The 22,813-nt window shown below is 38.3% G+C and overlaps 1 protein-coding gene across 1 annotated transcript in view; it reads right to left on the bottom strand.

Annotated features, from left to right (window-relative positions):
• The window catches only part of PASK (PAS domain containing serine/threonine kinase), a 426,576-nt gene extending 404,302 nt beyond the window's left edge, over window positions 1-22,274 (bottom strand). Inside the window, exons 1-4 of the mRNA XM_053709902.1 lie at window positions 22,190-22,274; window positions 21,531-21,690; window positions 13,087-13,259; window positions 10,195-10,362 (exon numbers count right to left, since the gene is read on the bottom strand). Of these exons, the coding sequence (XP_053565877.1) occupies window positions 10,195-10,362; window positions 13,087-13,259; window positions 21,531-21,678 (489 nt within the window). The 5' untranslated portion in view covers window positions 21,679-21,690; window positions 22,190-22,274. The remainder of the gene's footprint in view (window positions 1-10,194; window positions 10,363-13,086; window positions 13,260-21,530; window positions 21,691-22,189) is intronic.
• Between the last annotated feature and the right edge of the window lie 539 nt (window positions 22,275-22,813).

The following is a 22,813-nucleotide window of genomic DNA, read 5'->3' as shown; positions in this document are numbered from 1 at the left end:
TCCACATAAAGAAATACCGCAATACCCTGTTCTCTGATTACAGAGAGAAGGGCACCGAGAACCTTCGAAAAGATTCTTGGCGCAGTTGCTAGACCAAATGGAAGAGCAATAAACTGGTAATGTTTGTCTAGAAAAGAGAATCTCAGGAATTGAAAATGATCTGGATGAATTGGAATATGCAGTTATGCATCCTGTAAGTCTATTGTAGACATATAATGTCCTTGCTGAACAAAAGGCAGAATAGTTCTTATAGTCACCATTTTGAATGTTGGTATCCTTACATAACGATTCAATATTTTTAGATACAGAACTGGTCTGAAAGAATTCTCTTTCTTTGGCACAATGAATAGATATATGAATTGAATAAAACCCCAGACCCCGTTCCAGAACTGGAACTGGCATAATTACCCCAGCTAACTCTAGGTCTGAAACACATTTCAGAAACGCCTGAGCCTTCACTGGATTTACTGGAATGCATGAGAGAAAAACATAATTTATGCTTACCTGATAAATTTATTTCTCTTGTAGTGTATTCAGTCCACGGGTCATCCATTACTTATGGGATATTCTCCTTCCCAACAGGAAGTTGCAAGAGGATCACCCAAGCAGAGCTGCTATATAGCTCCTCCCCTCACATGTCATATCCAGTCATTCGACCGAAACAAGACAAGAAAGGAGAAACCATAGGGTGCAGTGGTGACTGGAGTTTTAATTAAAATTTAGATCTGCCTTAAAAAGACAGGGCGGGCCGTGGACTGAATACACTACAAGAGAAATAAATTTATCAGGTAAGCATAAATTATGTTTTCTCTTGTTAAGTGTATTCAGTCCACGGGTCATCCATTACTTATGAGATACCAATACCAAAGCTAAAGCACACGGATGATGGGGGGGGGCAAGGCAGGAACTTTAAACGGAAGGAACCACTGCCTGTAGAACCTTTCTCCCAAAAACAGCCTCCGATGAAGCAAAAGTGTCAAATTTGTAAAATTTTGAAAAGGTATGAAGCGAAGACCAAGTCACAGCCTTGCAAATCTGTTCAACAGAGGCCTCATTTTTAAAGGCCCAGGTGGAAGCCACAGCTCTAGTGGAATGAGCTGTAATTCTTTCAGGGGGCTGCTGTCCAGCAGTCCCATAGGCTTAACGTATTATGCAATGAAGCCAAAAGGAGAGAGAGGTAGCCGAAGCTTTTTGACCTCTCCTCTGTCCAGAGTAAACGACAAACAGGGAAGAAGTTTGACGAAAATCTTTAGTTGCCTGTAAATAGAACTTCAGGGCACGGACTACGTTCAGATTATGCAAAAGTCGTTCCTTCTTTGAAGAAGGGTTAGGACACAATGATGGAACAACAATCTCTTGATTGATATTCCTGTTAGAAACTACCTTAGGTAAGAACCCAGGTTTAGTACGCAGAACTACCTTGTCTGAATGAAAAATCAGATAAGGAGAATCACAATGTAAGGCAGATAACTCAGAGACTCTTCGAGCCGAGGAAATAGCCATCAAAAACAGAACTTTCCAAGATAACAGCTTAATATCAATGGAATGAAGGGGTTCAAACGGAATACCTTGAAGAATTAAGTTTAAGCTCCACGGCGGAGCAACAGTCTTAAACACAGGCTTAATCCTAGCCAAAGCCTGACAAAAAGCCTGAACATCTGGAACTTCTGCTAGACGTTTTGTAGAAGAATAGACAGAGCAGAAATCTGTCCCTTTAACGAACTAGCAGATAAGCCCTTTTCTAAACCCTCTTGTAGAAAAGACAATATCCTAGGAATCCTAACCTTACTCCATGAGTAACTCTTGGATTCGCACCAATATAAATATTTACGCCATATCTTATGGTAAATTTTTCTGGTAACAGGTTTCCGAGCCTGTATTAAGGTATCAATAACCGACTCCGAGAAGCCACGCTTTGATAGAATCAAGCGTTCAATCTCCCTGCAGTCAGCCTCAGAGAAATTAGATTTGGATGGTTGAAAGGACCCTGAGTTAGAAGGTCCTGCCTCAGAGGCAGAGACCATGGTGGACAGGACGACATGTCCACTAGGTCTGCATACCAGGTCCTGCGTGGCCACGCAGGCGCTATCAGAATCATCGATGCTCTCTCCTGTTTGATCTTGGCAATCAGTCGAGGAAGCAGCGGAAATGGTGGAAACACATAAGCCATGTTGAAAACCCAAGGGGCTGCTAGAGCATCTATCAGCGCCGCTCCCGGGTCCCTGGACCTGGATCCGTAACAAGGAAGTTTGGCGTTCTGGCGAGACGCCATGAGATCCAGATCTGGTTTGCCCCAACAATGAATCAGTTGAGCGAAGACCTCCGGATGAAGTTCCCACTCCCCCGGATGAAAAGTCTGGCGACTTAGAAAATCCGTCTCCCAGTTCTCCACGCCTGGGCTATAGATCGCTGACAGGTGGCAAGAGCGAGACTCTGCCCAGCGAATTATCTTTGAGACTTCCAACATCGCTAGGGAACTCCTGGTTCCCCCTTGATGGTTGATGTAAGCCACAGTCGTGATGTTGTCCGACTGAAATCTGATGAACCCCAGTGTCGCTAACTGAGGCCAAGCTAGAAGAGCATTGAATATTGCTCTTAATTCCAGAATATTTATTGGGAGGAGTTTCTCCTCCTGAGTCCAGAATCCATGAGCCTTCAGGGAGTTCCAGACTGCGCCCCAACCTAGAAGGCTGGCATCTGTTGTTACAATCGTCCAATCTGGCCTGCGAAAGGTCATACCCCTGGACAGATGGACTCGAGAAAGCCACCAGAGAAGAGAATCTCTGGTCTCTTGATCCAGATTTAGTAGAGGGGACAAATCTGAGTAATCCCCATTCCACTGACTTAGCATGCATAATTGCAGCGGTCTGAGATGCAGGCGCGCAAATGGTACTATGTCCATTGCCGCTACCATTAAGCCGATTACTTCCATGCACTGAGATACTGACGGGTGTGGAATGGAATGAAGGGCACGGCAAGCATTTAGAAGTTTTGATAACCTGGACTCCGTCAGGTAAATTTTCATCTCTATAGAATCTATAAGAGTCCCTAGGAAGGGAACCCTTGTGAATGGTAATAGAGAACTCTTTTCCATGTTCACCTTCCACCCATGCGACCTCAGAAATGCCAGAACAATCTCTGTATGAGACTTGGCAATTTGAAAACTTGACGCTTGTATCAGAATGTCGTCTAGGTACGGAGCCACCGCTATGCCTCGCGGTCTTAGCACCGCCAGAAGTGAGCCCAGAAACTTTGTAAAAATTCTCGGGGCCGTAGCTAACCCGAAGGGAAGAGCTACAAATTGGTAATGCCTGTCTAGAAAGGCAAATCTTAGGTACCGATAATGATCTTTGTGAATCGGTATGTGAAGGTAGGCATCCTTTAAGTCCACTGTGGTCATATACTGACCCTCTTGGATCATGGGTAGGATGGTTCGAATAGTTTCCATTTTGAATGATGGAACTCTTAGGAATTTGTTTAAGATTTTTAGGTCCAAGATTGGTCTGAAGGTTCCCTCTTTCTTGGGAACCACAAACAGATTTGAGTAAAATCCTTGCCCTTGTTCCGTCCGCGGAACTGGGTGGATCACCCCCATTAGTAAGAGGTCTTGTACACAGCGTAGAAACGCCTCTTTCTTTATTTGGTTTGCTGATAACCTTGAAAGATGAAATCTCCCTTGTGGAGGAGAAGCTTTGAAGTCCAGAAGGTATCCCTGAGATATGATCTCCAACGCACAGGGATCCTGGACATCTCTTGCCCAAGCCTGGGCGAAGAGAGAAAGTCTGCCCCCCACTAGATCCGTTTCCGGATAGGGGGCCCTCTCTTCATGCTGTCTTAGGGGCAGAAGCAGGTTTTCTGGCCTGCTTGCCCTTGTTCCAGGACTGGTTAGCTTTCCAGCCCTGTCTGTAACGAGCAACAGTTCCTTCCTGTTTTGGGGCGGAGGAAGTTGATGCTGCTCCTGCCTTGAAGTTACGAAAGGCACGAAAATTAGACTGTTTGGCCTTTGATTTGGCCCTGTCCTGAGGAAGAGTATGACCCTTACCTCCAGTAATGTCAGCAATAATTTCTTTCAAGCCGGGCCCGAATAAGGTCTGCCCTTTGAAAGGAATATTAAGCAATTTAGATTTAGAAGTCACGTCAGCTGACCAGGATTTAAGCCATAGCGCTCTGCGCGCCTGGATGGCGAATCCGGAGTTCTTAGCCGTTAGTTTGGTTAAATGTACGACGGCATCAGAAACAAATGCGTTAGCTAGCTTAAGTGCTTTAAGCTTGTCCATAATCTCATCCAATGGAGCTGTGTGAATGGCCTCTTCCAGAGACTCAAACCAGAATGCCGCAGCAGCAGTGACAGGCGCAATGCATGCAAGGGGCTGTAAGATAAAACCTTGTTGAACAAACATTTTCTTAAGGTAACCTAATTTTTTATCCATTGGATCCGAAAAAGCACAACTATCCTCCACCGGGATAGTGGTACGCTTAGCTAAAGTAGAAACTGCTCCCTCCACCTTAGGGACCGTCTGCCATAAGTCTCGTGTGGTGGCGTCTACCCACCGAATGAAGCTCTCCGTCCTCATGTTCTGCAAATTGTGACGCAGTATCGGACATGGCTCTCACATCATCAGCGCGCTCTGTCCTTAACCCAGAGCTATCGCGCTTGCCTCTTAATTCTGGCAATTTAGATAATACTTCTGTCATAACAGTAGCCATGTCTTGCAAAGTGATTTGTATGGGCCTCTCTGATGTACTTGGCGCCACAATATCACGCGCCTCCTGAGCGGGAGGCGAAGGTACTGACACGTGAGGAGAGTTAGTCGGCATAACTTCCCCCTCGTTGTCTGGTGATAATTTCTTTACAGGTAAAGACTGACTTTTATTTAAAGTGACATCAATGCATTTAGTACACATATTTCTATGGGGCTCCACATTGGCCTTCAAACATAGTGAACAAACAGATTCATCTGTGTCAGACATGTTTAAACAGACTAGCAATGAGACTAGCAAGCTTGGAAAATACTTTCAAATAAATTTACAAGCAATATAAAAAACGCTACTGCGCCTTTAAGAAGCACAAAAAAACTGTCACAGTTGAAATAACAATGAACCAAATCAGTTATAGCAACCAAATTTTCACAGTAAATGTATTAAATTAGCAAAGGATTGCACCCACCAGCAAATGGATGATTAACCCCTTAATACCCAAAACGGATAATCAATTTAACAATTAACGTTTTTCTCACAGTCAAACACACTGTCACAGGTCTGCTGTGACTCATTACCTCCCTCAAAATGAATTTTGAAGACCCCTGAGCTCTCTAGAGACGTCCTGGATCATGGAGGAAGAATCCGGAAGACTGTGACTGAATTTTTACTGCGCAAAAAAGCGCTAAAATAGGCCCCTCCCACTCATATTACAACAGTGGGAAACCTCAGTTAACTGTTTCTATGCAGAAATATACGTTAGCCATGTGGAAAAAATCATGCCCCAATAAGTTATCACCAAAGTACCTCACAAAAAACGATTAACATGCCAGTAAACGTTTTAACATCCATTTTAAAGGTTATGTAGTGTTATTAATAAGCCTGCTACCAGTCGCTTCTACTGCAGTTAAGGCTCATACATTACTTCAGTATTAACAGCATTTTCTTAGTCAAATTCCATTCCTTAGAAAATTACTTTACTGAACATACACTCATCAGCCTGATACCAGTCGCTACTACTGCATTTAAGGCTGTACTTACATTACATCGGTATCAGCAGTATTTTCTTAGTCAATTCCATTCCTTAGAAAAATATTTTACTGCACATACCTCGTTTGCAGGGGACCCCGCATGCTATTCCCTTTTCTGAAGTTACCCCAATCCTCAGAATGTGCGAGAACAGCCAGTGGATCTTAGTTACTTCTGCTAAGATCATAGAAAACGCAGGCAGGTTCTTCTTCTAAATACTGCCTGAGAGAAAAACAGCACACTCCGGTGCCATTTAAAATAACAAACTTTTGATTGAAGAAATAATTAAGTATAAAAACTCCACACTCCTCTCACAGCCTTCCTACTATGTTGAGACTTGCAAGAGAATGACTTGATATGACATGTGAGGGGAGGAGCTATATAGCAGCTCTGCTTGGGTGATCCTCTTGCAACTTCCTGTTGGGAAGGAGAATATCCCATAAGTAATGGATGACCCGTGGACTGAATACACTTAACAAGAGAAAAATCTTCTCACAGGTGGTCTTACCTTGAAACCTATTCTGTACCCTTGTGAAAAAATGTTTGAATCCAAAGATTGTGAATCGAATTGATCCAAACATCTTTGAAAAATCTTAACCTGCCCCCTACCAGCTGTGCTGGAATGAGGGCCGCACCTTCATGCGGATTTAGGAGCAGGTTTTGACTTTCTGGAAGGCTTGGATTTATTCCAGACTGGATTAGGTTTCCAACCGGAAACTGTTCCTTTAGGAGAAGGGTCGGGCTTCTGCTCTTTATTTTGACGAAAGGAACGAAAACGATTAGCAGCCCTATAATTACTTTTAGATTTTTTGCCCTGAGGCAAAAAGGCTCCCTTTCCTCCAGTAACAGTTGAAATTATAGAATCCAACTGAGAACCAAACAATTTATTACCTTGGAAAGAGAGAGAAAGCAAAGTTGACTTAGAAGTCATATCTACATTCCAAGATTTAAGCCACAAAGCTTGTCTAGCTAAAATAGCTAAAGACATATACCGGACATCAACTCTAATGATATCAAAAATGGCATCACAGACAAAGTTATTAGCATGTTGAAGAAGTTTAACAATGCTATATGCATTATGATCTGTCACTTGTTGCGCTAAAGCTTCCAACCAAAAAGTTGAAGCTGCTACAACATCAGCCAAAGATATAGCAGGTCTAAGTAAATTACCTGAACATAAATAAGCTTTTCTTAAAAAAGATTCAATTTTCCTATCTAAAGGATCTTTAAACAAAGTGCTATCTGCCGTAGGAATAGCAGTACGTTTAACAAGAGTAGAGATAGCCCCATCAACTTTAGGGATTTTGTCCCAAAATTCTAAGCTATCAGATGGTACAGGGTACAATTCTTAAACCTTGGAGAAGGAGTAAATGAAGTACCCAAACTATCCCATTCCCTAGCAATCACATATGATATAGCATCAGGAACTGGAAAAACTTCCGGAATTAACACATGAAGCTTAAAAACCGAATTTAAACGTTTAGAAGTTTTAGTATCAGGAGGACTGGATTCCTCCATATCTAATGCAATCAAAACTTCTTTTAGTAATGAACGAATAAACTCCATTTTAAATAAATATGAGGATTTATCATAATCAATATCTGTAGTAGAATCTTCTGAACCAGAAAAAACCTCTTCAGAATCAGATAAGTCAGAATGATGACGGTCACCTAAAAATTCATCTGAAATGTGAAAAGTTTTGAAAGACCTTTTACGATTACTGGAAGGAGGAATAACAGACAGAGCCTTCTTAATAGAATTAGAAACAAATTCTTTTACATTAACAGGAACTTCCTGAACATTAGATGTTGAAGGAACAACAACAGGTAAAGGATTATTACTAATGGAGACACAATCTGCATTGGAAGGTTTGTCATGGCAACTAACACAAACTACAGCTGGAGAAACAACGACCACAAGTTTACAACATATGCCCTTAACTTTGGTAGAACCAGCATCAGGCAGCGTCTGTTCATTAGTGGATTTTGATCCAGGGTCGGGATGAGACATCTTGCAATATGTAATAGAAAAAACAACATATCAAGCAAAATTATCAAATTCCTTAAATGACAGTTTCAGGAATGGGAAAGAATGCAAAATGATAAGCTTCTAGCAACCAGAAGCAATGAAGAGAAATGTCTAAATAATGTGAGTAAAAAAAAGACGCCCACATTTTTTTGCCGCCGGAAGTGACAATTTTTAGCGCCAAAAAATGACTAAATAAAAAGAAACATTTCCCGCCCCCGCGAGCCTAACAGCACGCAGGAAAAATGGCCAAATGAAAATTTTTCAAGGTAAGAAAAAATAATTAAATGCATTATCCCAATAATGAAACTGACAGTCTGAAAATAAGGAATACCGATTATCCTGAATCAAGGCAAATATAAGTTTATAGACATATATTTAGAACTTTACATATAAAGTGCCCAACCATAGCTTAGAGTGTCACAAAAAATAAGACTTACTTACCCCAGGACACTCATCTACATATAGCAGATAGCCAAACCAGTACTGAAATGAGAATCAGTAGAGGTAATGTTATATAAGAGTATATCGTCGATCTGAAAAGGGAGGTAGGAGAAGAAATCTCTAAGACCGATAACAGAGAGCCTATGAAATAGATCCCCTAGAGGTAGACCATTGTTCTCAAATAGGCAATACTCTCTTCACATCCCTCTGACATTCGCTGCACTCTGAGAGGAAAACCGGGCTTCAACCTGTTGCGAAGCGCATATCAACGTAGAATCTAAGCACAAACTTACTTCACCACCTCCACGGGAGGCAAAGTTTGTAAAACTAAATTGTGGGTGTGGTGAGGGGTGTATTTATAGGCATTTTAAGGTTTGGGAAACTTTGCCCCTCCTGGTAGGAATGTATATCCCATACGTCACTAGCTCATGGACTCTTGCTAATTACATGAAAGAAAAGGCAGTAAATCAAACGAAATTTTTACAGTGTATGTAATAGGTTAGCAGAGCATTGCACCCACTTGCAAATGGATGATTAACCCCTTAATGCAAAAAACGGATAAAAAAAAAAACCCCGAAATAAACGTTTTTTAAACAGTCACAACAACTGCCACAGCTCAGCTGTAGCCCTACCTTCCTCAACAAACGACTTTTGAAGCCTTTAGAGCCCTTCAGAGATGTCCTATAGCATGCAGGGGACTGCTGAGGGAAGCTGAATGTCTCTGTCTGTAATTTTAACTGCGCAAAAAAGTGCTAAAATAGGCCCCTCCCACTCATACTACAACAGTGGAAAGCATCAGGAAACTGTTTCTAGGCAAAAATCAAGCCAGCCATGTGGAAAAAACTAGGCCCCAATAAGTTTTATCACCAAAGCATATATAAAAATGATTAAACATGCCAGCAAACGTTTTGTATTGCCATATTATCAGAGTATATATCTCTGGTAGTAAGCCTGATACAAGTCGCTATTAAATCACTGTTTTTAGGCTTAACTTACATTAATCAGGTACCAGCAGCATTTTCTAGTCCCTAGAAAAACTTAAAACTGCACATACCTCAATAGCAGGATAACCTGCACGCCATTCTCCCTCTGAAGTTACCTCACTCTTCAGACATATGTGACAACAGCAGTGGATCTTAGTTACAAGCTGCTAAGATCATAGAAAACGCAGGCAGATTCTTCTTCTAAATACTGCCAGAGATAAAATAGTACAACTCCGGTACTATTTGAAAATAACAAACTTTTGATTGAAGAAAAAACTAACTATATTTTACCACTCTCCTCTTACTACCTCCATCTTTGTTGAGAGTTGCAAGAGAATGACTGGATATGGCAGTTAGGGGAGGAGCTATATAGCAGCTCTGCTGTGGGTGTCCTCTTGCAACTTCCTGTTGGGAAGGAGAATATCCCACAAGTAATGGATGATCGGTGGACTGGATACACCTTACAAAAGAAAGAGCATATACAGCTCCTCGCCTTCACAGTTACATTGATGTAAACATGTAGTGGACCCAGGTAAATCAGACCGGCCCTGGAAATTTTTGAAGACTGGCCCACCCTGCCCCAGCCAACCCTGCCTGCTCTGATGCAGCTCCCCCCCCCCCACCACCCCCACCCGTTAGCTTTAGGCTTCCAGGAGTAGAGCAGCCTTGAAAAGATGCGTTACATAAAGCTCGCTCTGTGTCGTAGCTGGGAGCCTCTCTCTGCGGCTCCCCGGGCAAACCTCCTGGCATCCCTTTCTCCCCCCCTCAAAGGTAACTCAATAGTAATAATATACATGCTGCTCTGTATTATGATTTTAAGTATATAGATAGAAATCTGTTTTAGAATGGTTGTGGAAATCTTATTTGGAATGATAGAATTGAGAAGAGCTGCAAATATCATAATGTTGTGCCCTGGTTGGAACTAATATAACAATAAAATGTAAAGTGTATTTTTATATTTCAAAATTTTTAAAATTCTTAAAATAAAAGCATTAATTATTACATATAAACATACCAATTCCCCGGGAACTCGTGAAAGTATATCGGCTTCTATAAAATCCTCCTCTACGGTCTCAGAAACTCTGTGACTGGAAGCAGGAATCAGGCTGGCCAGATTCATACCAATCAGCTCAGGACTACTGTATCCAAACAATCTACAAGCTTTATCATTAGCCATCAAGACCTGTATATTAAAAAAATAGAATATGCAATTGTTGAATTAAATGTTATTAAATAATTTATGCCTACAATTATTTTTACAAAAGTAATAATGTATCACTAAGCATTAGGTTTTCCACTGAATCTGTTTGTGTGCAATAAAATAATTTACAGAAATAAAAGAACTTGCAAAAAGGCAAACAAGGGTAAAAACTTTCATAATGCAAAAAGTAAAATACTGAAATGGATTATACCATTTTATTTTAGGACTAGTGCTCCCTCCAAACTATGCAGGATTAGACACACAGCTAAAGTTCTACTCAGATACGTAATGCATTGCATCTCCTGAGACTAACAACTCTGTGAATAAACAAACTTTTAACTTATATTGGAGCCTGGAACGTCCTTGTCATTTCTCTTTCATATGCAGGGGACAACATATACAGTTAGACAAAGTCATAACAGCAGAACATGCAATCTGCCATCAGAGGACGTTATGGTGTTCCAAAATCTGCATCCATATATACATGTAGTCACCAATAAGCCACGTTGATACACTTCCTGATGGCTTCGGCATTATAAAACAGCTTTATTGTGTAAAAACAACAAAGTGCTCTTTCATATGCATGATATACATTTGTCTAAAGTGCAATAAAACATTTTAAACTATGTGCATATTATAGAAGGGTCAACTGAGATAAAACAGTGACCAAAAAAAAAAAAAGTATTTAAGAAAATCTCCAAAAATCTGCAAAATTACTTGCCCTTTAGTGCTGCTCCACCTCCCTTATCAGTGTCCTAATCCATACCTTGTGGTGTCATGTAGCAAAAGTGTGCATATGAGGATAATTACTTATGCAAGCGGGGGTACAGGTTAAATAAAAAGTGTTTTATTCCATATAAACCAGTGACGTTTCGGGGTGTTCGGTGTGTGTGTGTGTGTGTGTGTATGTATATGTGTGTGTGTGTGTATGTATGCATATATATATATAAAACAAGTTCCAATACACAACAATAAAACAATACTCAAAGATACAGTACATCATCTGACTTCTCAATATTGCCCCACATATAAGCTAGGGCAATATTGAGCAGTCATATGATGTACTGTATCGTTGAGTATTGTTATATATAATATGACACACTTTCCATGGGAATGATCTCACATTCTTTGTGAAAGCTTATGCATTATACTGTGCACGGCTTTAGTCAGGTGCCATGTGATTCTGCTTAAGCTATGGCCTGGATAGCACCTTCCATATATGGAAATGCACAGGGGAGAGCTTGCTGCAAACAAAACTATGCCTCAATTAAAGGGGATAAAACAGAAACCATTTAGCAAGGAGGCTTTGGCTGCATTATGTATACAAAAACTTATGTTCGTTCATACGGTTTTATGTCCCTTTAAGAATGCAGTGTGGTTCCCCTCAATCCCACTTCATTCCTTTAAAAGGGACAGTCAAGTCAAAATTAAAACTTTCATGATTCAGATAGGTCATGTAATTTCCAACAACTTTTTAATTTGCTTTTATCATCAAATTTGCTTTGTTCTCTTGGTATTCTTTGTTGAAAGTTAAGCCTAGGTAGGCTCATATGCTAATATCTAAGCCCTTGAAGGTCACCTCTTATCTCAGGGGAATTTGACCGTTTTTACAGCTAGAGGGCATTAGTTCATGTGTGCTATATAGATATCAATGTGCGCATGCCCGTGGAGTTACCTAGGAGTCAGCACTTATTGGCTAAAATGCAAGTTAATCACAAAGGCAAAAAGTATATTAATATAACTGTGTTAGTTATGCCAAACTGGGAAATGGGTAGTTGAGGGATTATCTATCTTTTAAAAAAATACAAATTCTGGGAGTAGACTGTCCCTTTAATATTGTCTGTTATAATATATCTGGGCTCATAAAAATAGTAGTATTTCACTGCTTAAGTATTTGTTCTTGGAAATGGAATCTTTATATACTGTTGGGAGTCCTCAGTTTTGAAGAAGAAAAAAAAAAATACATTTTTGGACATATGATATTACCAACAATACAAAAATTTGTGTTTTAATATTGAACTCCTAGAATAGCTATTCATGAGACTATGTATACAGGTTTTTATATGTACTGTATTATATGTATTGATCTCCCTATAATTTACAGGAATGTGCATGTATTTTTGTACATATAAAATAGATGAATTGCTATACTTTGTGTGGTAGCCCAAATGGGGTTTCTCTTTTCTCTAGAGCAGCACAAAAGGAAATTAAACAAGCCACTATATAGTCATTTATTCTTATTCTTCAAAGTGTTGTTCCATCCACTCTACCATTACTTTCAGTATCCCATCTGCTATTTATAGATACTGTATTATCCATCTGTTCTTTTCTGCAGATATTTAGTGTCAATTTATATTTTCTAAATATCTGTTAACTAAAAGTTAAATGTATAAGTCCTCCCATTTGGTACCAATGATAAAGATTGTTGTTGGACATGAGAATCGATAACTATAGAAAGAACATTTCTGTATATGAAATATACCTCAAACAAAAATAATTGTGTTAATTTTGTATTTTCAGACCAGGAAAACAATACTACTATAGATAATAATTTAACGTAGAAATCAGCCAGTGAATAAAGGTTTTAAAATTTTTTAACCACTTCCAAACCAACAGGTGTTATGCAATTTAATAACTTAGTAAATTATGTAAAAATAACTCTTCTAACAACCCAAGCAGAGGCTGCAGATGAGCAAGAGGTTATACCTGTCTGGTCTTAAGACTGATTGTGAGAACAGCTCTATTTGAGCTCCGCACATAGGAAGGCAGGGACTGAATGGTATCATCTGGAGTCGGTATACCACTAGCAGTTTCCAGTGGAGATCGGCCGAAGTTGTGGCTGGCAACAGAAGATAGACTGTAAGAGCTCCAGTCATCCCCTGTTTTAAAAGTAAAACAAAAACGTTTTACATTCCAGGTTGAATAAAGCTTTGCATATTTGTTGTTTGTTTGTTTTTTTTAAACATTTCCTAGTCAATACTATATAAATATTTAGCATGCTACAGAATGTGCCTAAAAGGGTCATGGAACTTAGCTTGAAACATATCACAGTATACCGTTTTTGATATTTTTTGACACATACTTATATATTGTTCACAGGGCACAATTATTTGTCAGTTGTACAACTACAATATTATAATATGACAAACCATTTAAACCTCACATTGGAAGAGAGTACTATTTTAATAGTTCTTGGCTAACTATAAATGGTACATATAAGTGTGGTAACAAGATGTAAGGCCTGTGAATATCTAACAATAGGCAGAAATGTTCGTTCATGTGTGACAGGTCAAACTTTAGACATCAAAGGATGTATTAAAGGGACACTCAGTCAAAATTAAACTTTAATTATTCAGATAGAGCATGCCATTTTAAACAACTTTCCAATTTTCTTCCATTAACTAAATGTGCACAGTCTTTTTATATTTAAACTTTTTGCGTCACCAGCTCCTACTGAGCATGTGCAAGAATAAGTGTGTATGCATTTGTGAATGGCTGATGGCTGTCACATGGTACGTGTATGCATTTGTGATTGGTTGATGGCTGTCACATGGTACAGGGGGAGTGGGAAAAGACATAACTTTTAAAATTGTCAGGAAAAAAAAAAAATCTACTACTCATTTGAAGTTCAGACTAAATGCTATTGCATTGTCTTGTTATCTTGCATTTGTTGATAATGCAAATCTACTGCGTTGACTGGTCCTTTAAATTGTTCTACGTCCTATGTAGTCTACCTAAAAGAATGCAAAATACATCATCTAGTATGTAGGTATGACTACTAGGGACGTTAGAACTTGGATATGTGGACATTTGGGATATATCTTGAATGAGATACGTTGCTCAGAATTATCCAGGCACTTTATAGATGTACACAATAAGAATGTAAATAGATTCAAGTGGTGTGCTATTGAAAAGGTTGGTAATCCACAAATAGGTGTTGACAAAAATAAAGCACTTTCTAGACAAGAAGTATTTGGCATATTTAAAAAGTGACAGGAGAGGTCTTCCAGATTAACACCTGTATGAACTGTATGACAGAAAGTGTCATATATATGCTCACATGTCAAAAGTGCAGAGTTCAGTATATTGGTCTCACTTCAAGGGACATTAAGACAAGAATTAGGGAACATATATCCACAATTTCCAGAGGTAAATCCCAAACCCCCCTGGTAAAACACTTCACTGAGAAACACAAAGGAGAAATAAATACATTAAGGTGGTGTGCAATAGAGGAAGTAAAAATCCCCAAAAGGGGGGGTAATTTAGATAAAATCTTAGCAAGAAGGGAGATGTTCTGGATTTTGAGACTCAGAACAAGAATCCCTGAGGGTCTCAATTCCAGGTATGATATCATTAATTATTGGGAATGATTATTCCCAATCATTGAACTCCAAAGGTTAGATTACCCCCAACATGACCCCTTACCTTACACATTATACAGGCACCTACATTCCTTCAAATTACCTTAATACAGTAACTAAAATATCTCTCTTTGTATTCCAAAACAGAGTGTAGGTTTTCAAATAAGCAGCAAATAAGTTAGTTAAGCTTCTAGATAAGGAAGAGGAGCAGCTATACACACAATAGGTCTGTGGTTTTCCACAGCCAATTAGATTAAAAGCTAATAATCCACCATGGTAAAATATTATGAGGGATATATAGAACAAACAAGTATATGTTATATCATTTACCCTCACTAAAAGTGTATAGAGGCACGTCTACCTAAGAAAAGTTGAGTGAATGTAATTTACTACAATTAATATTTTAGTATTTAAGAGGCCTAACACCATTTTTCCTACAATAAGGGGGTACTAAGTAGGTTTTTTCACCCCAGAAGTCCAAGCTATTGATAAGATTAGTTCCAAGGTGTTTTATCTGGCATATCCCTTTAATCGAATATGATGCAGAAAGTAGAATTTTCTGTTAAAAGTATGAGGAACCAAAGAACAGAAGATATAAGTATGAATTTAAATAGTGATAGGGTTAAGTACACAGCTGTAGGTGTTTAGCATTACCTGGGCATTAGAAGGAGGAAAAGCGCATAATGTTTTTAACCAATTAGAAAATATTCAGGTGTTCTTAAAGGCAGGGAGCACAGACACACAACAGGCTATGATTACGGCTAACAGCCGAAACGCGTAAGCCCGTGTGCTGCGCTCTTTCCCCAAAACAAGTGGCTAGGCTGTCACATATTTCTATTTTTGAATTTTTTGAATTTTAAAAATACATTCAATAAATCGTCAAATTTTTACGGAGTGTGGTTGTGTCTTTTTTCCTTGGAATATATTTAAAAAGGGACATAAAACAAGTAGAGATTGAGAAAAAATATATGTACTTTAAAATTCTTTACTTGCGAATTTATACTGAGGTGCCTCGTCATTAACTCTTTCTTTTAAGTTTTAGAATTGTACAGCTCTTACTCCCCCACACAATTCAGGTGCCTCGTCATTAACCCTTTCTTTTAAGTTTTAGAATTGTACAGCTCTTATTCCCCCACACAATTCAGGTGCCTCGTCATTAACCCTTTCTTTTAAGTTTTAGAATTGTACAGCTCTTACTCCCCCACACAATTCATTCTATGGCTGCATCTATAACCACCTTTGATTTGGTAGAATGCAAGACTTTAACACTTATCTGCTTGGAACATGCCTAGAAGCAAATAAGCTGCTGTGTGTTGAAATACAATGCCTGCCTGTGTTTCTAATGCCAAACACTGATAAGGGGGGTGGATCAGACACATCCAGCTGATTTTGCTTATTTTTGAAAATTATTTTAAAATACTTGCCAGCAATTTTTAAACAATTTTTTTATGCAAACTATTTTTACTTAATTAGCCCTTTTAAGATATGCACAGATCTCAGCACGTTTTATGGCATTTTAAGCTGGCTACCCAAACAAATGGATTTAATCCAGAGTATGTCATCAATTATTGGTAATAGTTTTCGCATGGTTAGGTGTGAGTATGAAATTCAATTGATTCTCAAAATTATAACTTTCAAAAAGGTTTTCATCAAAGAAGTTTACATTTTTTAGGTCTTTTTAAGCACTCAGTCTGTTTACTAAATGTGGTGCACTGATTAATATGATTTTACAGGTTTATCAGCAATTTTTGCAAGTAAAGACACTGTAGTTAGGAAGTGTCTTATTGTGTTTATTACTATGCTTGTGGTTATTTCCCTGTAAATATAAGTATGCATCTATGCATTTATTTTTGCTCTTATCTTGGTTTGCAATTATTGTTGTTTTGTTAATTTGACATTAGTAAAAAAAAAAAACTATATCTTATTATTATTTTCTCAGACTGTTTTACTTGTATTTACCTTTAACTTGAGTAATACGCAAATGGTTAAGCAGGTGTGAATGATTAGTAACATTCAATAGGAATCTGAATACTACTTTTAAAAAGTTCAATGACATATGCTAAGTCGGAGCTATGATTACGGCACTCACCCGAAACATGCAAGACCAGACAATGCCCAATGTTTCTTTCCTGTATTTTAAGGGTTTGCAATAAAGACTTTGTTTTATATTCTTCAATGGACTCCGGATTACATTTTTTGAATTATTAACTGCATTGGGGACTACGAGGAGTCCTTTTTCTATCCGGAGTACCATATTGGATTTCCCTGGCACCTACGTGAAGTTTATGAGGTACATCAGTGGTGAGTCTCCTTTCCCACTGCCCTACTGTTCAGCGTTCAGGAAGCTGTTATCTGATTGGCCTCTTCTGATTACAGCATGCTCGATGTTGCCCCGTTGATTTACTGTGGAGGGAGGGGCGTAGCTCTCCCGCCAGGTCTCAGAGGAATTTTGCTACTGGCAGCGTTCTGTTTGCAACCTGGGATTGCCTTAGCCGACACAGTAAGTACTGAGCATATTACTATATAAAAGAAGGTCTGAAGGATTAACCCTATTATGATTATACGAAGTGGCAATGTGTACTACCGATATGTTTGAAATGAGCGAAACTTGCTTTATTGGCACCAAGAGACTATTTTCGTAAACTGTATGAGGTTGTTTGCTTATTGCTTTAATTACATTACAGATATTGAACCTTTGTCTCTAGGATTTGTTGCTTTTGTTTGTTAATTATAATTTTTTTTCAAACATTCCAAGTAAAAAAAACAAAAATGTAATATATTCAACATATTTTATAATACACTGGTTCATGAGTATTTCATTGCAGTGTTAATTGATGTATATTTTGTATTCAATACTAAACAATTTATTGGTACTGGCATGTTTAGGATACAATGTCAACATATGTTTCATGGTAACCTCAATAGATTATACCTTATTTCTGCTAATGAAGGTTTATTATTTAAAGTGAAAGTCAATCCTAGCGTTGTACAAACGCTAGGATTGACTATTGAAACAAATAAAGGGGACTTTCATTCATGAAGCATAAGATACTTCATGTAGAAAGCTCCTTTATTTGTTTCAACCGATCGCGCTTCTTAGCTGCTACAGCAGCCCACGGCTAAAAAAAAATTTGCCAAGAGGTGACGTTTTCCCCTCTTAGCCAATAGCCATGCGGTAAATCCATCTCCCGTGGGCGCCAAGCCGGATTTACTGCACAGCTATTGGCAAAGAGGTGAAAAGTCAAAAATATTTTTGGCGTGGACGGCCGTAATAGCTAAGAACGGCGATCGGTTGAAACGAATAAAGGCACTTTCTGCATGAAGTATCTTATACTTCATGAATGAAAGTGCCCTTTATTTGTTTCAACAGTCAACCCTAGAGTTTCCAAAACGCTATGGTTGACTTTCACTTTAAGGGAAGTTAAGAAAACACAGATTTGCATAGCCTCCCCTAAGAAATATACAAAAGCCAATATTCCAGGTACCTTTGAAGTTGTTACTGGACCTTCTACAGATATTAGAACAAAAATTATGATAATAATAATAATAAACATATAAAGAGTTTTAAGTATGAAATGTATATCCTATTAATTACTTTCCCATTTAATTCTAGCAATTTTTCTGATAATTGTAAATAGGAAATTAAAATATGCATGTCAAATTTGTGGAACTTCCATTATGACTTCACATAGTATCCAAATACAGGAATAAGCTAACTATTGCAGAACACACACAACAGAAACAAATGGATTAAACACTTGGTTAAAGTCAGCTCCACAGCAGCAATGCACTACCTGGAGCTAGCTGAAGACATCTGGTTAATCGATGACGAGACACACCAATAGACAGCTAGCTCCACGTAGAGTAAGATATGTGTGTATACTTTTTCAACAAAAGATACTAAAAGAACAAAGTCAATTAATTTTCAAGTGTCTTAAAATGACATGCTGTATCTGAATCATAAATAGCAGAAAGATAGTGGAAAAGAGAGAGAATTCCACCTAGAAAGGATGCATATATATAGCACTCTGCGTCCAGACTGCAGGTGGGAATAACCTAGGTAGGGTAAAACTTAACTTTTATTAGACATTAAACTAAAATAAGGTTGCACACAAATTAAAATTCCAGGGTGCGAGTTTCCGATCAATAAAAATAGTGGTATGAATGAATCAACAGTATGACCTTATTATGCTCGTTAGATTCTATACCACTCTAGATTCACAATAGTCTATATAACATTGTGTTGTGTACTAAATCAGTGTTCTGTCGAGAGAGTATTAAAGTGAATGTAAATTTTGATGCTTAAGTGCCCGGTTTTTAAAACTTTGATTAAAAACAGGGGCACTTTAATTCATCAAAATTTACATTTCACTCCTGTTGTGACAAAAATACTTACCTTTTAATCTTCACAGCAGCTGCTGCTTCCTCCGGTCTCACAAGCCATTTCTGATGTCAGAAATGATTGATAGGTCATCCTCCAATCACAGATCCCCCCCCCCCCCGGGGGATTCAGTGTCTGATTCACTGCTGTGATTGGAGGAAGCCAGATACCTCATTTTAGACCCAGGAAGAGGCTTTGAAATGGGTGGAGGAAGCTGGAGCTGCTGTGAAGATTAAAAAGTAAGTTTATTTTCACAACAGGAGTGAAATGAAAATATTGATGAATTAAAGTGCCCCTGTTTTTAATCAAATTTTTAAAAACCGGGCAGTTTAGCATTAAAATTTACATTCACTTTAATTGTGGGTGAGTTTCATATGGATACAAGTTACAGCATTACAAAATAATTTGGTATTGGAAACTAGTTCAGCAGTGTCTATTATGTGCACACCGTTGAGTGATGGGCGAGGAATAGATGTAATATTCTACATGGGAGGTCTGGCTATGTGCAGCACGACCTAAGTTTCTGTAGATAGCTCTCTGTGTAGTAAGATAGAGCTACTAACAAAATCTTAAGGATAGAATATTGTTATACTGTACATGTATTTATATTTTCCCCCCAATGTGATAGGATATCACAATTACTATGTGAATTGTCAATTTGACTACTGCTATAAACGGTGGTCTGTTTTATTATGTGATAGCAACCCCCGAATCACTATGAGGGAAACTAATGGATCATACACCCTTGCAACGTGGTGCAGGATAGTCAAAAGGTTCACTTAACTCCAACAGAATTAATGCTCCTATTACATGTGGACTTTTAAATCATAATGGATGTTAGGAAGTGTATATGTTATGCTTCAACACATGTTTGATTCAACTTTCTGAATTTTTAAACAACTTTGCTACTTGTCAGCCATTGGTTGAGGATTTGTAAGGTAATAGTGATATGGGTATACCGTTTTCTATGCCTTTTTCACAATAATTACAAAATGGCAAGTGTTTCAAGTAACTATTATATTGAGAGTAATTATTAAACTCTCTAATAGTCAAAGTTTTTGTATGTAGAATGAATCTAGGTGATGGCTTTATATAACGTATTCTATACTTTTAACACAATAGTTGCAACATGGCAAATGTCTCAAGTAACTGTTATATTGAGGGTAAGTATTTAACTCTCTAATGATCAGAGTTTCTGTGCGTAGAGTAAATCAATCAAGGTATCAACTATAGCAATTTGTTCTAATTCTCAATACTGAATTTAAACCAAGGTTGAGTTCAAAAGATACAAAAAAATTACTGAACGCTACCGTAGGTAAGTGTGAGATCGCTATGTAATAGTATGGACGTGTTCTATACCTTTATTCAAATAGTTGTAAAATAGCAATTATCTCAGGTAACTGTTATATCGAGGGTAATCGTTCCGTTCTCTAATATTCAGGGTTTATGAGTATAAAATAAATCCAGGTATGGGCTATAGCAGTGAGCTATTATTCCTGACATTGGATTTCAATAAAGATTAAATTAATAAGATTCACAAGGATTGTGGATCACTACCATTTACAAGTATAAGAGGCTGTATGTAAGTGCAAACGTGAATGTTATTGGGTGCTAGGAACCATTCCCTCTTGTAAGTGTTGTAGACACTGAACTCTGTCACAACCCAGCTACTGCTATTTGACTTGCAAGTGCTTAATGGTAGATTAAGTTATAGGTTTTTCAAGTATGGCACAACCGGTTCACCACTATATTACTCAGATATTGCTAGTGTAATCCCTAGCAATCTGTCTAAGTGTTGTTACCTGGATATATATACCAGCTATAACTGTTGGCTGCTCTATAAATATAGTATGGTGTACCGTGCTGTATCCCAGGTTGAATTATTAAGTCTCCAAAAGATTACAGACCGCTATCAACTTTGGTATAAAGTCGCTGTGTTTCAGCGAGCGTAACTATTATTGAGTGCTGAGGTGCGGATCCCCAATGGAGTTTACTGTACGCTGCAGTCTGACACAACCCTGACACTACTATCAAATAGATATAGTGAATTACAGTCTAAGTATTAAAGTCTGGCACAACCCAGACACCACAATTACTCTCTAGTATCTATAGTAATATACTACAACATACGTCTCATTATATTATTATGATCGATACTGTAGCCCTGTGTTTAAAAATTGCCCCCTAGAGCTCTGTGTTGTTGTCTCTTTTCACTGTATCTGAATCATGTACGTTTAATTATGCTTTTCCTATCCCTTTAATATTCTGGTTGACTCCTACGTTTTGTATACATTTTTGAACACATTTCCTAATAAATATTTACACATTATCAACTGTTATTGAATATCAACGTATAACAACTAATACAGTTCTGCAAAGGGAATAAAGTAGTATGCACTTTTCTTTACCAGTTAAACTGGCTGTATTCCAATGACTCCTTTCTCGTCCACCATGTCGTCTTGGTCTAGGGCTTGGGATTTGAGGGAACGATTTACTCAGTGGAGAAATACTGTGCAGTGGGGAGTTGGGGGACTGTGGAATAACTGAAGCAGCCATTTTCAACCAAATCTATATACACAGAAAGAAGATCATAAGTACAGTGTTTGCAAGTGTGTCAATCTGAATTTAAGTTGTAGTACAAACATTTTATACATTCACATCATATTTTCAAAAACAACTTTTACATGCATCTCAAAATAACCTCAAAAGTCCATGACTCGCATAGTAAGTGAATTTTCTCCACACTTTGTGGAACCTCCCTTTCCATTAAAATATACATGCCTAACTAACCTACATGTAAGCACTGCAATATATAGAAATGTAGCATCTCACTAGAGCATGCATAACTAATTACACATTGCTATGGCGGTGCATGTAGATTCTACTTGGCTCCATTAAACGTGATATACAGTCGTCATTCCAACTTTGATGGAGAAATCGAACCCAGAACAATTAGCAACTCCTACATAATAATGCCAGATGCTCAGCTGTCACTCAAACGTGCTGATATCACCAGCTATTGAATAATCAGTCTATGCATGAGACCCAAGCACGTTATACACGATACCTGTTAAATCACAACACAAGCTCCACGCGACACATAACCACTTCCAAGCTTCATATATATAACATGGACAGTTCCTAAACAAAACGCTTTGTCCCACCTGGTATAACTACCCACACACGACTCGAAAAATCTCACCTATTATGTCATCTCTAGAGAGATGCTGTCAACAGTTAGACGGAAAAGGCGGGACTAGACATTTTGAACACTTCCCCAATCCAGTGTTTGCTTCTAGGTGACTGGTAGGTAGCCCGACCAATCGTTGCAAGTATAGCTTTGCTAAGGCTGGCCACGCCTTCTCAATGTTAGAAAAATCGAGTGCTTGTTGGTTGCTATAGACGCAGTTACAGACAGAAGAGCAACTGAACTGATGAGTGATGAGACAAAGTCTTTAAACGGTTTGAGAAGCACCAGCGTTTCTATAAAGTGCTTCAAAAAACTATTTCTAAATGAAATTGCTTCAAAGAGTGGTTGTTTGATTACAGTGTTTTTATATCGATATTATGTAATTAGCCTGCCTACGTCTTGAGGTGATTCGGGGGCTTTCTAACAGAAGAGAGAGAAGTGAAATGTTTGATTTTCTTGCCAAAACGTATATTTTTCATTAACATATTGCAAATGTTAAGA

This window comes from Bombina bombina, chromosome 4, assembly GCF_027579735.1.
Source record: "Bombina bombina isolate aBomBom1 chromosome 4, aBomBom1.pri, whole genome shotgun sequence".
Lineage (NCBI taxonomy): Eukaryota > Metazoa > Chordata > Amphibia > Anura > Bombinatoridae > Bombina > Bombina bombina.
This window is presented reverse-complemented; position numbering and strand designations above follow the sequence as displayed.